The 18,266-nt window shown below is 37.1% G+C and overlaps 1 protein-coding gene across 4 annotated transcripts in view; it reads left to right on the top strand.

Annotated features, from left to right (window-relative positions):
* The window catches only part of LOC113047127 (zinc finger protein 845-like), a 66,697-nt gene that overhangs the window by 4,066 nt on the left and 44,365 nt on the right, over window positions 1-18,266 (top strand). The window contains exons 1-4 of one of the 4 annotated variants that reach the window (XM_026208407.1): window positions 2,370-2,395; window positions 2,758-3,087; window positions 3,340-4,101; window positions 15,033-15,045. In XM_026208407.1, the coding sequence (XP_026064192.1) occupies window positions 2,952-3,087; window positions 3,340-4,101; window positions 15,033-15,045 (911 nt within the window). In that variant the 5' untranslated portion in view covers window positions 2,370-2,395; window positions 2,758-2,951. Of the gene's footprint in view, window positions 1-2,369; window positions 2,396-2,755; window positions 7,208-13,289; window positions 13,569-13,712; window positions 13,779-13,903; window positions 16,954-18,266 lie in introns of those variants that run through there. The other 3 variants (XR_003276214.1, XR_003276215.1, XM_026208408.1) reach the window with 3 other exon arrangements.

Genomic DNA, 18,266 nt, shown 5'->3' with positions numbered 1-18,266 from the left:
TCAGCTCGTCTTAGCTACTGCAATTTTCCTTACTGTATATTTACAATAAAACGAAATAGGATATCAAATACCACTGCCTCCTTTGGTTTTCATTTATGCATAATAACAGCTGCAGAAATGTACTTAGTTCAGGGATATGTGTATATGCAGCCATTACAATGAAACAAAATATTATATTAATTTGCCTTTTTTATTTTAATTTTAACATATAGATAAATTGAATACAGACCAAAGAAAACCTGTTAGTTTTACCCCGCAGCTGAATTATATTTTATGTTTAACCACTAAAGACACATCAGAGTCAGTGGCACATATCAGAAGGTCTATCCCAGGAGAGGCTGCTCTCTGTGGATACATGAGGACTGAGCTCCCGCTGATCGCGTGGAGCTCACCGTCTATGAGATCGGCGAAACACATTTTTAAATAGGCGCTGTCTTTATAAATAAACCATAGATTTGAGTTTTAAACAACTACATTCTCGCCTGAAATACTTTTCAAATTACATTTCATGATACAATAACAGTAATACTTTGAAAATGATCCGAATAAATGGTGTTTGAACTCAACCAATGCTGCGTGAACTCATCGCTCTGGCTACTGCAATTTTCCCCTCAGTATATTTACAATAAAACGAAATAGGATATAAAATACCACTGCCTCCTTTCGTTTTCATTTAAACATAAGAACAGCTGCAGAAATGTACTTAGTTCAGGGATATGTGTAACGTTATATACAGCCATTACAATGAAACGAAATATTATATAGACTTGCCTTTTTTATTTTCATTTTAACAGATAAATTGAATACAGACCAAAGAAAACCGGTTAGATTTACCCCGCAGCTGAATTATATTTTATGTTTAACCACTAAAGAGACATCAAAGCCAGCGTCACATATCAGAAGGTCTATCCAAGGTGAGGCTGCTTCTCGTCGGATAGATGATCACTGAGCATGTTTAGCACCAAAGTCCCGCCCCTGAGTTAGTTTCTGGTTCCTGCAGTGGAAACACACCAAGTACCAGGCCAAAGTCCCTAGTTCCTGGGTAAAGTTCCTGCGGTGGAAACGCGGCTATATATATATATATATATATATATATGTATGTGTATGTATATGTGTATATATATGTATGTGTGTGTATGTATATATATATATGTATGTATATGTGTATATATATATATGTATGTATATGTGTGTATATATATATGTATATGTATATATGTATATGTATGCCTTCAGATTAAGACAATGTTTAAGAGAAATAGGCCTTTTGTGTACAGGAAAAAAAAAGTTCAGCTCATGAAAAATGGGGGCAAAAACTTAAGTGTTGTGTTTATAATTTTGTTCTATATATATATGTATAGAAATGTTTGTATATGTATATAAAATAAATATATACATTTTACTAGGGCTGTGATGGTGGTAAAGTGGTAAAAATCTGCCACCATCACAGCCCTAGTCAAATTTATATATTTCTTGTATTATACAGCTTAAAGACCCTGGGGTCAATCTGACCGAAAAGAACAATGATGCTTTAAAGGGGGGGTGAAATGCTCGTTTTCACCCAATATCCTGTTAATCTTGAGTACCTATAGAGTAGTACTGCATCCTTCATAACTCCAAAAAGTCTTTATTTTTATTATATTTATAAGAGAAAGATAGTCTGTACCGATTTTTCCCGGAAAAACACGAGCACCTAGAGGCGTGACGTGTGGGCCGAGCTAAAGAATCATGAGCGCAAGTAGGCTTTTGCGTTGAGAGCATGTGGAAGCTGTGACACAGATCCAGAGGCTGAAATTTAACAAGAGCAGCATCAGCAAAGGCGTCTCTATGCGGTATGTACTGAAACTGTATATATTTGCTTAGCGGTTTTGGAAAATGACTAAGTTCCACTTTATGTCGTCTTTTTTTTTTTTTAAGCTGTACATGTGGAAAGTGCAGTTTGATGACAACATCGCATGTTGTTTACTTGATGTGCTTACACACCGATATCTAAGTTAACAACACAGAGATATTTGAAGCAGTTTTATTCACCGCATGCGGTTCCAACACACGATCGTGACCCTTTTTCGTTGGGACTGCATTATCCTTAAGAAATAAACGATGTGCAAATCCGGCGTCAAACTGGGCCTTGTTTGTAAAACAAGCATCTTCGAAATGCAGGGAACAAACACAAACACTTGCACAACTTCGTTGATGCTCTGTAAAAATAAACTCCATCCACTGGTCCCTTAATGCTGTTTCTCTTTTGGTAATCTGTGCAGGGTTATCTTGCCCTGGCAACCAAAAACACACTTCTTTTGTGACTTTTCGCGATGCTCTCGCTCTGATCAGTGAATTGCTCTGCTATACGGGAGCGCGCGCTCTTCCGGCAGAAGTGCCCTAGGACCCATATAAGGTAATTCCACTCCATCTAACGTCACACAGAGCCATACTCGAAAAAAACTTTCCGAAACTTGTGACAAACCGGAAGAGGTTTTTTTGGAACAGAAATACTCCTTCAAACGTACAACTTCATTTTTGAAACTTTGTCCATGTTTAGCATGGGAATCCAACTCTTTAACAGTGTAAAAAAACTCAGTATGCATGAATTAGCATTTCACCCCCCCCTTTAAAATGTTTACTGGGTCTCCCTATTAAATGAGTAAAAGACATTACAGTAACATTACAGTAGACAAGACTGTAAATCTAATGCAAGAAAAGTAAATTGTGTTTTTGCAGATGTTCTCTCAGCTTTTAACAATATACTTTTTATTTTAGAGTTCATTGAAGAAAAAGAGGAAAATGAAGAATCGAGTGAAGTTGAGGAGAAAAATCATGTCAAAACCTGTGGAAAACTTTTGATTTGCTCTCAAACTAAACTGAAAGATTTAAAGAAAAAAAGAGTTGAGATATATTTCACCTGCACTCAGTGCGAAAAGAGTTTCACATGTAAATCAAATCTTAAGCGTCACATGAGAATTCATACTGGAGAGAAACCATTCACTTGCGATCAGTGTGGAAAGAGTTTCACATGTAAATCTAATCTCAAGTGTCACATGAGAGTTCATACTGGAGAGAAACCATTCACTTGCGATCAGTGTGGGAACAGTTTCACACAATCATCAAACCTTAAGGATCACATGAATATCCACGCTGGAGAGAAGCAGCACGCATGTGATCAATGCGGTAAAATGTTTTTATGGGCTTCACTTCTGAAGAAACACATGAAACTTCATGCAAAGAAGAAGCCACATTCATGTCATTTGTGTGGTAAGAGTTTTTTGCATCTACAAAGTTTGAAGGAACATCAGAAAATACATAATGGTGTGAGAGAGTACATGTGCTTTGGGTGTGAAAAAGCTTTTAGTTCAGCGAGCAGTTTAAAACTACATGAGAGGATCCACACTGGAGAGAAACCTTACAAGTGTTCACACTGTGACAAGAGATTCAGTAGTTCATCAAATCTGAAAACACATGAGAGGATCCACACTGGAGAGAAACCTTACATGTGTTCACACTGTGACAAGAGATTCAGTCGGTTAACACATCTGAAAACACATGAGGGGATTCACACTGGAGAGAAAACTTACAAGTGTTCACACTGTGACAAGAGATTCTATAATTTATCAAGTCTGAAAAAACATGAGAGGATTCACAATGGAGAGAAACCTTATAAGTGTTCATACTGTGACAAGAGATTCAGTCAGTCAGTAGATCTGAAAAAACATGAGAGGATTCACACTGGAGAGAAACCTTATAAGTGTTCACACTGTGACAAGAGATTCAGTCACTTATCAAATCTGAAAACACATGAAAGAATCCACACTGGAGAGAAACCTTATAAGTGTTCACATTGTGACAAGAGATTCAGTAAAACAGGAGATCTGAAAACACACGAGAGGATCCACACTGGAGAGAAACCTTATAAGTGTTCACACTGTGACAAGAGATTCAATAATTTATCAAGTCTGATAACACATGAGAGGATTCACACTGGAGAAAAACCTTACAAGTGTTCACACTGTGACAAGAGATTCAGTGGTTCATCGAGTCTGAAAACACATGAGAGGAGTCACACTGGAGAGAAACCTTATAAGTGTGCACACTGTGACAAGAGTTTCAGTCGGTTAACAAATCTGAAAACACATGAGAGGATTCACAATGTAGAGAAAGCACATCACTGCAATGTACGTGGGAAGATTTCCATTAAGTCATCTGTTATACACAGTCATACAAAAAAACAAACACCGTAAGGCCCCGTACACACGGAAAAACATTTACTTGTATATGTAAATATTTTGTATGGTATATGTGTTTCGTCCAGATGGATCCAGCATTCAAGGGCGTGAAAATGCAATTTTTTTTAAAACCAGTTCCCAGAGTGGATAAATCTGAAAATGACACCTTTGGGTTTTTGTGTACTGTAAACTTACTTGTAGAGCTGCACGATATTGGGAAAAAAAGACTGTATTTGTGTGTGTGTGTGGAAAATAGAATCATTCATGGGACATCCGCAAAGTAGAAATATCTAAACTTAAAATATCTAAAACAAATAAATTGTTATTCATCTATTGCTCAAAAGCAAAATGAACTCATACAAAATATACATGATAAACAGGTGCAAGCATATGCAGAGCTTCTATTTAGGCTATAACAAGGATTGATGGGAGATACTAATTCAAAGGCACACCTTTTGTTAAAAAAGGTTTAATTTCTTCCTTTAATATTCCTTAAAAAAAATCTATAATATAGACCTAATGTAATTAGTTAGGTTACACAATTTTACCAATTTTACCTACGTTCGTTGACAGCTTGAAGCAGGGTTTTTTTCATTGTTTTGATGCCAGTATCTGCATCGCCTTCTTTAGCAAGGATGCGTTTGAGGACGGTGACAGCTGGAATGACGTCAGCGGCGGAGGCAGTTGATGAGCTTACTTTTCTTGTTAGCTCTTCAAATGGTGGTAGAACAATGCCCGTTTTTTCTAGCAAAGCCCACTGGTTAGCGGTCTGTGTACTGGGCAGGTCATGGTCAGCAATGTAAGCACAGAGGACTCACTTCTGTTTCAGAAGGCTCTGTATCATCAAGTACGTAGAATTCCACCTTGTTCTGACGTCTTGTTGCATCATGTTTAAAATGCCCCACAATTTGTCTACCGATTGCAATGGCATCGCTCACACTACGTTGTGACATTAGTCCCACGTTGACTACAAGCTGTGAGCAAAGCAGCCTAAGCTCCGCACCCCAATGTTGTCCATGGCCTTTTTCATGTTGCTTGCAAGCACTTTATTCAAAGGAATGTGCCACTGGTCAAGTATATCCTTAATTGCAGCCGAAATTGTATCACTGGTGTGTGAACCATGAAAGTTCTTAGCTTGAAGCATTGCACCGTGTGGTGTACAGCTCGTGTCCAACCAGTGGACTGTTAAATTTAAAAGCGACATCGGACTCACAGCAGAGCTCCATGTATCTGTAGTAAAGCTCATAGCTTTTATATCTTTAATCTCTTTCAAGACGTGTTCGCAAACTTTTTTGTACAGTTCTGGCAGTGCGGTCTCTGAAAAATACTTGCGTGATGGAAGAGAGTACCTCGGCTCTAAGTGTTCCAGTAGGCGACGGAAGCCTTTGTCTTCAACATCTGACATTGGTTGAGCATCTAAAACAATGAATTCTACAACTTTTTGTGTAATTGCCGATGCTTTTATGCTTTCCATCGGAAACTTTCCCGTCGTTGAAATGCATCCTGCAAAGTTAGTTGCTGGGCTGTATTGTCCAGTCCTTTTGTTTTGCTGAGCTGCATGGATTTAGCGTGCTCCTTCGGCTCTAAGTGTTCCAGTAGGCGACGGAAGCCCTCGTCTTCAACTTCTGACATTGGTTGAACATCTAAAACAATGAATTCTACAACTTTTTGTGTAATTGCCGATGCTTTTATGATTTCCATCGGAAACTTTCCCGTCATTGAAATGCATCCTGCAAAGTTAGTTGCTGGGCTGTATTGTCCAGTCCTTTTGTTTTGCTGAGCTGCAGGAATTTAGTGTGCTCCTTAGCATGGTGTTTATGGATGTGCTTGATTAAATTGGTAGTAATACCACCTCCCCTTAAAACATTTACTTTGCAGACATTGCAAACAGCCGACACACTAGTTTGCGTGGGAAGTGTGAAATATCTCCAAACAGCCGACTCTCTGGAACGCTCCATGTTGCTTCTAGCATGCGACACACGTGAAGCTGACGAATGACGTAGGTCCTGCAACGAGAAAAAAAAAAAAACCTACGGGGCCAAGCAATCCAACGGCAAATTTAGGAGGTAAGCATGGCATGGAGGACCACATCAAATGCAACAGTGAGCAGTTACAGCAATTTTAGGATGATTGTTATTGAAATGGCTGAAAAATCATAAATACAACCACTATTAATAAGATTAAATGGCCTATCACTTTTGACCAACAGGTGATGCTGTAATCAAATCATTTTTGTGTGTTCTGTGTGAGATGACAATAACACACAAAAAGTTTAGTGTAAATAGGCTAAAGCATTACAGAGATACAGCTTGAAGTGTCATTTTGGCATGATGCCTCAATTTCGTCACGACGGTATGCGAAAACGGATTTGTGTATTGATACAACCTCCATAAAATTTTGTCGGCAGTCTAAAAATCGTCCGAATCAAATTTGTTGATGCGCTAAATGAAAACTGGTTCGTATATCGACACGAAATCCATACGTTTTTTCCAGCATGGTCTGAAGATGATCCACGTCAAATTTGGTGAAAATCGGACTAACTGTCTATGGTGGACAGGAAGTATGGCCACTTTTTCGCATAATGGGTATTGATACTGTTGGCATGACCCACAGAATTTAGCGAGATCGCTTTCATTTCAATTGTCTAATTTATTCAAAAGTTATTAGCATTTGTGATATTCCATAACTCTTGACCACAAGGTGGCGCTGCCAACAAACTTTGAGTTGAATCTAAAGAATCTAAACCATTTAGAAGTTGTAAACCAAAATATGCATTTTTCATATCTCCTGACCACTAGGTGGCGCTGCGTCGAAACACTGCAGGTAGTCTCAGGTCATGCTTATTATAACACTCACCAATTTAGTCTCAAAATGCCAAACCGTTGCCGAGATATAGCCTCACATGAATTTTTGCATGCTTTTTCGTCAAATTTGTTCACGTGTCATTCGAGAACGGTTGGACTAAATCAACTTGAATTCCATAACTTTTTGCTAGAATGGTCTGAAGATGATCTGAGTCAATCGGACTAACCGTCTAGGACGAGTTCGAAAAAGTAGGTTTTTCGAAAAATTCTAAACAGCAAAAAAACTAAACCTTGCGATTTTTTTTTCAACTTGGCTTGAACCAAGGATTCACAGTGTGCCAAATTATACAACTTTCCCGCAATCAGTTCTATGGGCTGCCATAGACTTGCGGCGGAAGAAGAAGAAGAAGAATTACGCCAATATTTACAATAGATGCCTACACACCTTCGGTGCTTGGCCCCTAAAAATCTTCGGCCCAATGCCCTGAAGGTACTCAAAAAGTTATAATAAAACTTTTGAATAAATTAGACTATCGAAATGAAAATGGTCTCCCTATATTCTTTGGGTCATGCCGAAAACATTGATACCAATGTTGCCAAAATTGGCCATACTTCCTGTCCGCCATTTTGATTTATGTTGAAAACTTACCAAAATGCATTGTAGGCTTTATCTCAGCAAAGCTTTGACATATTTGTACCAAACTTTGTATGTGTCATTGTCACCTCACACTGACCATGCAACATCAATTTTGTAACAGCGCCACCTATTGGTCAAGAGTAATAAACCAGTCATTAACTTTTTCTACTACTTTTTCAGATGATCTTCAGACTGTGTTGACAAAAAGTTATGGATTTTGTGTCGATAGACAAAACTGTTTTCACATACCACAGTGACGAATTTGAGGCATGATGCCAAAATGACACTTGAGGCTGTATCTCTGCAATGCTTTGCCATATTGACACCAAACTTCGTGTGTGTCATTGACAAGCCACACCGAGTTTTTAACTTAACCTAAAACTGAACTTTAAACTTTTTAAACTTCTTAAACTTTTCAAAACTTTTCAAACTTTCTGAACAGGCTTTTGAAAGCCAACTTAAAGTTTGTCTTGACAAACTTTTTTTCTTCTAAATCATTTGTTAACGCGTATAAAATGCTTTAAAAACTTTAACAGAGATGTCTTGAGGGTATTTAATAGGTCTGCCACAAGGCACAGGCAGAAGTAGCTTAATATTTGTGAAAATAATTTATTAATAAACAAACTTTTTCTTGTCAGCTGCAAGATAAAATTCCCAGTGCTTTGTCTCTCCACCTGGACACATCTTTAGAGAGAAATGCAACCTTCACAGATTACATAATGGTTTCATTTTGATTGTTTTGTTTAAAAGACATTTCAAGCTTTCTGTAGATATATTTCTCATGTATGTGAGACACCCCAATTTTCATTTATTTAATTATCAGGAAAAAATTCAAGTGATCAAGAGGGCACCTCCCTGTCATGCATGTGCAATAATAATTTTCACATGCATATGCATTACAAAGTAAATACATTTACATGCAATTATCCAAAATTAATAATAAACAATAATAAAAAATAAGTAGACAAATAAGAGTAATTGCTGTACGTCACACTCAGCATCAGGAACACAGCAAGGAATATGATACACACCCGCATTTAAAAGCAGCTGAATTTTTTTTTTTTTACTTAAATTATATGAAAGCAAGTAAAGAAGGCTCCCTTTAAAATCAGTGAATTTGTCAATTAAAGAAGCTCTTTTTTAAATTGTGTGCATTTTGCTGTTTATAAGAAGAATTTCAGTCCATTCTTTAGAGTTTCAAGGATTTAGCTCGTGCAGGTTTAATTTATTCGCCAAAATAATGGTAGCGAAATTACAGTGTGTCACGTTTTACTAAAATAAGGAAAATAATTTCTAAAACACGCAACAATTTCTTAATCTAAGTTCTGCAGGTATTGTGATGAAACAAGCGTGGATAATCATGGAAATAAATGTTATATTCCAGGCTGTGCAGGGGATGTGATGTTGCTTGGATGTGTTGTTGTCTGTATTCAGAAAGTAACAGAAAACAAATAATGTATTCTAATAAAATAACGAATGCCATTAAAGGGACATGGTTAGCCGCTTGCTAGCAGTAGCCTGTTACATTACAGTACAAGTAAGATTTTACTTGCCATATAAACAGTAAGGATAGATAACTGAGGATGCTGACGAATGATTAATATATCCTGAGCACCATCGATGCTGAAACAATGTATCATGCAGTCCTAACGGGGAGGTCCCAAAAGACCACTGTAACATTTACTACTTTTGAGTTGATCTGAATCTCACAGCATTAAGCATATGCCTAAGACTTATAAAACTCACATTGTGACATTGTTCTTTGAGGAGTAACTACATATTTGTGTTGATCTGAATCTCACAATCTGCTGGTTTTGATTAATTTATTCACTGTGAAATAATAATGTTTATTTTTCAAGTTGGGATGTAACAATTACCGGTTTGACGATAAATCATGAGAATTTTTCCCCCGGTTATGTTTAATCTTTGTATTATCTTTGAAACCATATTATATTACCACGATATGAACATCTGTAGATAATTGAATACTGTCCAGCATAAAGCACAGTTTTCAGTAAAAGTCTCAGGAAAGTGAGTCCTGAACACGCTGTTTTTTTTTTAACAAACAGTGCGTCTGAACCCAACTGGTTCTTTTGGTGATTGATTCTGAAATTATTCTGTGATTAATGTTATGATCTCTGTCCACCACACTATAAAAAAAATTTAAGCCAGTACAACAACAAAAAAAAAAAAAACTTGGTACTAATTTCCCTTTTTTTTTTTTTTTTTTTTTACTAATTTTGTAAAAAAAAAAAAAAAAAAATGCTGACTGAAATTAATATGTCAGTCATACATAAAATATTTAATTGGGTTAACTTAAGATTGTTAGTTTTGTGGAGAGGTGCAACTGTTTTCTAACAAACCTTTTTAAGTTGTGCCAATTCAACATTTTTGGTATGTAGAACTTAATGTCAAAAGTTGAGTGAACAAAAAAATACTATTGGAAACTGGTACTAAGAAATAATATGTTACAACTGGAAACTACAATAACATTGCCCAAATCAAAAACTGAAAACAGTGAGTCGATGTTAAATAAAAAATTAAAACCGTAAAAAAGTTTTACAAACACTTTTAACAAAAATGTTCGATATTTAAAAGACCATCCATCAACAAAGCAATGACTCACCTAAACATTTAATTATGAAATGAAATCAAGTAGCCTATCAAGTAAACTAATAAGCATTTTACTTTTAGAGAAATCAAAACTATGAGTCTTAACAATTTTAATTTCACCATTAAACAATATACAGTAACATCCTAAAAAACACCATCATTATGCCAAATGTACCCACCAACACTAAAAGCATCTTTAATTCCCTATACAGTAAGTAGCTTATTCTTCAGGGACTGTGCCCGGTTGCATGAAACTCCTTAAGTGAGGGTTTCCCTGAGGGAGAAAAAAATCCCTGCGGTAAGGGATTTCATTAAGAGCGTTGCAAGAAACCTCTCAACTGTCACCCTTACCTAAGTGTTTATAGATGGTTTCATCGGGGTGCACGCGCCTGGACCTACGTTAACTTCCGGTCTGTGTTGTGTATATCGGCCTGGCTGCGGTGCCTTCTACAAGCGCAGTTAAAGTTAAGGTGATGAGTAGACTGAAGTTGGGCTCAGGTGGTTGTGCTGCGGGATGGGTTTCCCATACATTTATTTATTTTTGCAAACATACAGAATTTTAAAACTGATCGATTTTCATAAAGGCTTAGTTGAATAAACAAGTAAAATTACGTACTGCTCGTTTAATAATAATAGTTCCTTACATTTATATATTTAAATGTATTTCTGTATTTCGCTGTATTTCTGAAGGAAGACTTGCATGTTATATGCCTGATAAAGCAGCGTGTGAGCGTACCAGCTCTGCTTTGTTTACAGCTATTACTGGGGAAACCTCTATTTCTCGCGCTTTATGTCTATGCTTTAAAACATCTCCTGCTGGCAAAGAATGAATTTGTATTTTCATTAAGTCCGCCTGATCCACGCAGCAAACATAATTTGTTTGTTATCAGAAAATATCTACTCTAGAGGGACTTGGCTGTTGTTATTGATTCTATTTGGAAGTCTACCGGAAGTTAAGTTAGGTCCACAACAGCGCGTATGCGCAGTAACGTTTGTTTATGTTGTTGCCGTTGAAACCGTCTATACTAAGCATTTCACAGTAGTTTCTGACAACATTCGGCAAAGATCACCGCGGTTGCTATAGTTACTACCTCTAACAGTAAACAGAACATAACTAACCACAAAGCCAAACCCTTACTAAAATCACACTTGTATTAATATAATTGTGCTATGTAGAGTACAAACATAACAGAAAACAAAAAACGTAAACCAAACTAGACAGAGGACGAAAAGGCAATTATTTTAGAAGAATTCACAAAAAGAAAAAACATTCTCAAAAGCCACTATAACCCATCAGTCACTCATTCGCACAAATCTGGAGGAGATAACAGAAAAAATTAATTCAAGAAATCTTGCTGTCAAGCGAACAGTAGAAGAAGTTACAGTATTGTTCAAAATAATAGCAGTACAATGTGACTAACCAGAATAATCAAGGTTTTTCGTATATTTTTTTATTGCTACGTGGCAAACAAGTTACCAGTAGGTTCAGTAGATTCTCAGAAAACAAATGAGACCCAGCATTCATGATATGCACGCTCTTAAGGCTGTGCAATTGGGCAATTAGTTGAATTAGTTGAAAGGGGTGTGTTCAAAAAAATAGCAGTGTGGCATTCAATCACTGAGGTCATCAATTTTGTGAAGAAACAGGTGTGAATCAGGTGGCCCCTATTTAAGGATGAAGCCAACACTTGTTGAACATGCATTTGAAAGCTGAGGAAAATGGGTCGTTCAAGACATTGTTCAGAAGAACAGCGTACTTTGATTAAAAAGTTGATTAGAGAGGGGAAAACCTATAAAGAGGTGCAAAAAATGATAGGCTGTTCAGCTAAAATGATCTCCAATGCCTTAAAATGGAGAGCAAAACCAGAGAGACGTGGAAGAAAACGGAAGACAACCATCAAAATGGATAGAAGAATAACCAGAATGGCAAAGGCTCAGCCAATGATCACCTCCAGGATGATCAAAGACAGTCTGGAGTTACCTGTAAGTACTGTGACAGTTAGAAGACGTCTGTGTGAAGCTAATCTATTTTCAAGAATCCCCCGCAAAGTCCCTCTGTTAAAAAAAAGGCATGTGCAGAAGAGGTTACAATTTGCCAAAGAACACATCAACTGGCCTAAAGAGAAATGGAGGAACATTTTGTGGACTGATGAGAGTAAAATTGTTCTTTTTGGGTCCAAGGGCCACAGGCAGTTTGTGAGACGACCCCCAAACTCTGAATTCAAGCCACAGTACACAGTGAAGACAGTGAAGCATGGAGGTGCAAGCATCATGATATGGGCATGTTTCTCCTACTATGGTGTTGGGCCTATTTATCGCATACCAGGGATCATGGATCAGTTTGCATATGTTAAAATACTTGAAGAGGTCATGTTGCCCTATGCTGAAGAGGACATGCCCTTGAAATGGTTGTTTCAACAAGACAATGACCCAAAACACACTAGTAAACGGGCAAAGTCTTGGTTCCAAACCAACAAAATTAATGTTATGGAGTGGCCAGCCCAATCTCCAGACCTTAATCCAATTGAGAACTTGTGGGGTGATATCAAAAATGCTGTTTCTGAAGCAAAACCAAGAAATGTGAATGAATTGTGGAATGTTGTTAAAGAATCATGGAGTGGAATAACAGCTGAGAGGTGCCACAAGTTGGTTGACTCCATGCCACACAGATGTCAAGCAGTTTTAAAAAACTGTGGTCATACAACTAAATATTAGTTTAGTGATTCACAGGATTGCTAAATCCCAGAAAAAAAAAATGTTTGTACAAAATAGTTTTGAGTTTGTACAGTCAAAGGTAGACACTGCTATTTTTTTGAACACACCCCTTTCAACTAATTGCCCAATTGCACAGCCTTAAGAGCGTGCATATCATGAATGCTGGGTCTTGTTTGTTTTCTGACAATCTACTGAACCTACTGGTAACTTGTTTGCCACGTAGCAATAAAAAATATACTAAAAACCTTGATTATTCTGGTTAGTCACATTGTACTGCTATTATTTTGAACAATACTGTATGAAAAAGTATGAAAACTTAGTGGTGAGTATAAGAAAAGAAATGGCAAACAATAAAAAAGAATCCGGAAAGACCGGTGAGTAACGTTCATGCTCGTGCCTGATAAATTGTATCAAAAAGGCATCGCGCTTGGTATGGAACAATGTTATTTTGCTGTGTAAAGGAGGAGGGTCACCGCTACAAGAGCTATCCGACACAGCAAAATTAGTACAAGATATATTAGGGAAGGATTCTTCTTCTCTAGTCGGTATTCCAGGCGTTCCTCAAAGCAGTTCGGGAAGCAGGTAAAATAATGCAAATGAGCGCTACAACCTAAATTACATATACATACATATGTATAAACTGCATTTTTACATGCAGTTTGTAAAACATCTTTTGTTTTCGTAAGTGGTTATAATAATGATAATGATAATAATAATACTTTTCAGCCTACCTACTCATAACTGAGAAGATGTTCGAGTGACAAGCCCCCCTCCCAGCAATACAGCCCAAAGGTAGTAACATCTAGGTTATTATATATATATATATATATATATAACATTGTATAACATTGTATAACCGTTCGTTCAATACTACAGTAACTGTGAAGTAACTAACTGGTTATTTGTTTTGTTTTCAGACGTTCGTTTGAGGAAAGAGGATTGAAAGCCACCAAGGCTACAGGGCTGGCTGAACTTCAACGAGAAGTTATTTTGCTGCAGAAGAGAAAAGCAGAGTTGGAGATTTCTAAAATAGAACTGGAAAAGGAAAACTTGAATATGCAGAATATAGTTCTGCAATACAAAATTAACAAACTTGCTCGAGATGGATTAATAACTATGCAACCAGTAGGGGAAGAATAACACAAACTTTGATCTGTTGATAGGGTGTTTTTTATTCAAATGATTTGTAATATACAAATATTTAACAACTATATAACAATACTATACTATAACAATACATAATGTGATTTGCTTACTGTAAATGTTTTATGGCTGGTTTATGTATATATTAGAGTCCTGAGTAAAGAATAAAGTATTTAGAATAAAGTTTTGATTTTACTTATTTTTAATTATAAATGCACTACTTAATACAGTATCTAAACACTATTATAGCCTACAGTTTAACATATTCTAGCTCACATTAGGAAACATTTTTTTGCACAAGCACATCTCGGATAGCATGTCCCTCTGTTGTCACATCCTCCACGATATGATTTGGCTGCACTACACCTTCAGGTTCAATGTAGTCATCCATGAGCACACCTAAGTCTTTGGATATGTTAAAGAGGACGACGCATGCAATGATGACTCTCCCTGCTCTTGCTAGTTCTAGACGTAGCTCCCCGTGAAGACGGTGAAATCTCATTTTAAGCTGCCCAATCGTTCTTTCAATGATTACTCCTAGTTTTTGTTAGAGCAGTGTTGTATCTTTCCTGCAATAGGGAAAAATATTCAGTTTTACTTTTACTAATTGTATGCTTATTTATTTATCCAGAAACAACTGAAGTAAATAAATTTTGCCGGTGCATCTCCTACTGGATTCCTGAAAAGTATCATCAGCCATGAACGACAGGGATAGCCACTGTCCCCCAAAAGTAAGCCCTTGTGTGATCCATTCTCAAAACTGCGATAAATGTTACTCTCTGACAACACGCGTGCGTCATGGGAACTCCCAGGCCACTCAGTGGCACCATTTGTTATTTTGCAGTCTCCTCGTCTTTGGAAGGAAATTGTACGTATTTTTCAATTTGGCGACACAGAGCTAAGGCCACTCGATGCAGTTCTGCAGACAGTAGATTTGTGTACTTTAAAGATGTCAGCGATGACAGAATGAAAAGTACTGCAAGCAAAAAATCGCAAGGCAATTAAAACTTGAAGAAGTGCTGGAATTGCGTAACTTCGCCGGGTTTGGTGCTCAATGTCAGGTTCAAGTGTTGCGGTGAGATGAAGGATTGACTGGCGGTCAAACCAATACTCTCTCAATAACTGTATTATTCATTATCTCCATTTTGGTCCCTTAAATTTATTAAGGTGAAATGGTCACTAAGGACTTTGCAGCAACGCTTAAGGGAACACTTAGATAATTAAGGGGAAAACTTAACAACAGCCTTAAGTTCCTTAAGGAAACCCTTAAGTTTTTTTCTTGCATCCCAAGTTTCACTAAGGGTACTTGTTACGCCCTTATTAGGGAGCAACAATGAAGGAGGATAACACGTTTACGGCGGTTACAATATTTTTTATTCTCACATTCTTCATAGTAAAGACTATCTCTCAAGTTCACACAATACGCCGCAACGCCGATCAACATCTCGGTCCTGGCCAGGGATCAATGTGACAGAATGGAACGCTCCATGAGGATGCCAAACAGGAAGCTTTTAATGACAGGCACACCTGTGCACTGGTGCACCCAATCCACCTGATTGCCTTAGCTCTGCAGCACACCTGTAAGAGGAGCAAAACACACCCAGACACGGCAAAAATGACAAGTATACAGCCGTGACAGTACCCTTAACCTTATATCTAAGGGATTTCTTAGCTTAAGGAGTTTCATGCAACCGGGCACTGAACTCTGTTGGTGCACTTTTCTCCCAATCCCACAAAGATGTTCTGCACTGCCTCAAATGTGTATTTTATTCCTTTTGAATACTCAATGTTCAGCACATAGAGAAGTCCAAAGAGTACCACGAAAGCAGTAGGAAAGTCAGGTAGGTCCTCCATTACCACAGTTTCCTCCAGGATGATGCTGTAGTTTAGGCATTTCTTTTTTGTCTGTGAGATGTCGTCCTCCATGACTTCAAGGATGCCCAGTTTCACTCCTCTTGTGTAGGTCTCCTCCAAATCAGTGTCTTATGAATTATCTAAATTTCATGAATAATTGTTGTGCATATGTACAAAAAATAAAATAAATGTAGCAAACAAAACATGGCACTCTGGCAAGCAGGACAAGGCTAAGAGGCGGTGGGTAAAAGCTCAACTGCAAGGCGCACCTGTCTCCTGTTGCATTGAATGAGGTCCGGATGTATAGTGGCGACAGTGCAAGACGAGTGAAGACCAGGCCTGGACTATTTACGTTATGTTTTATGTGTGTCTGGCAGTCGTCCGTGAGGGGCTGCTGTTTTCATTTTATTTTGTGTTTTTTATTTTATATGATTAAAGTTTGCCGGTTTCTGACTTCCCCTTCCCTGATCCTTTAATGGTGTTGCATTGAAACTGAATCCCAGGAAGGAGGAGGAGGGAACCGGTCAATGTTCAACACTTTAATTATAAATAAAGACAATATGACAGTAAAAGCGGTAGCTCCCCACAAAGGACTTGTGTATTGTACTGCTTGCCACAGGCACAGTATGTGCTAACCTGATGAAAACAAACCACATGGAAACCATGTCAGCACCTTTATTAAATATATCCTCACATTTCATAAAATTACAGTGATCAATGGAAATATGACATGAACAAAAGCTAAAAACTTACCAGGCAAGTCGTTGATAATGCATCGTGCTCTCTGAGGTACAAGGTGAGTCCCCGTAGAGCTGTAGTGTGTCTGAGTGATAAGATGTCTGTTGTCTAGAGGGAGATAAATAGTTTAAATTATGATTAACTTCTGCATGATTCCTTACAGATCATATAGAGAGACTTAAAGAGAGTGTCACTGAAAATGTATTAGGGATGGTTAAAGGGTCAAAAATGGCAAAAAACAAACAAACAAACAAAAAAAACTATATACAAAAACTGACAGCAAAAAAGTAATCTACTTCCACAATCTTTTGAAATTAGTGTTATATCTTTAAATTTTAATCTTTTTGAGTACCCTAAGATATATATGATCTTTGGGTTCTCAAAAAGATTAAATAATTCTCACAAAATATTTAAAGATATAACCCCTATTTAAAAATCACAAGTATAGAAATCATACCTGCTCATCAAAATGGTCCAGGATCCTTTTCATGCCATCTCCAAGGTCTTTACTCTTTGCCCGATACATTTTGATGAGGGCATTGCCATATTTGTTAAGAGCTATAGAACCTCAGCAACAGATTTTGTCAGTTGCCAGACTGGCACAATTGTATTTACAGTTTCTAAACTGCATGAAGCTTGCTTTCAATGTTGAGCTGTTTAAGAAAAAGAAAAAAAAAAACATGTTCATAAAAGGGAAATAAATAAATTAACAATGAAATAGACAATTAACTTATACCGGTACATTTTATTGTTTTAAGTTTAAGACAACTTCTTCACAGATATTTTCAAAAATCATAATCTCCTCAGAACTTTTCATCAATCAATCTACTACTGTTGGAGCAATTAATCAGAATTGGCCTTCAGTACTATTATCAGCAAATGGAGAGCCAGGTAATCTGCCTAGCAACAGAATGTGCACAACTTCAAAAATGTTACTTTGCAGCAAAATCCATGGCAACAAAATATGATAACTTAAAATATTTCACGTAACGTTAAAAGGGTTAAAAATTAAGCTAGATTTAAACATCCAGTAATGTTGATAACTGACAAAGCAAAGTTAGTGGTGTCTAAATTTTTCCTAATGAACTAATATCAACTAATTCTGAAGTAGAGTACAACAAAACCAAATAAAAATACTCACCATAAATATTCCTCTGGATTATTATCGCCCACATGCTGCCTTGTCTTTCAATAAGATTTTTCTTCAGCCGCCTGATGAACACGTCTTCTCAGTTGATTCTCATGCATTAAAAAGGTAATGTACTGAGGGGCGTGGTTTAGCACGAGAAAAAATAATAACATTTATCGGAAAACATGCTGCTAATTCTTTTTAAATGAATGTTTTATTTGAATGTAACAATTCAATAAAAATAACTCTTCCCTAGGCTAATTGTATTCTGTTCTGTCTGTAGAGCGCAAATTTGTGAGATTAGCATTGGCGCCAACTCCTGTTGTTAACGAACTTCACAGTAAATGTCCTCCTCCAACAAATTAATGCTGCCTTCACGTGCTATCTTAATCTTCCTCCCGCTTTTGAAATCGTGT

This window comes from Carassius auratus, chromosome 28, assembly GCF_003368295.1.
Source record: "Carassius auratus strain Wakin chromosome 28, ASM336829v1, whole genome shotgun sequence".
Lineage (NCBI taxonomy): Eukaryota > Metazoa > Chordata > Actinopteri > Cypriniformes > Cyprinidae > Carassius > Carassius auratus.
The sequence above is the reverse complement of the archived record's forward strand: the minus strand, read 5'-3'. Positions and strand labels throughout refer to the sequence as shown.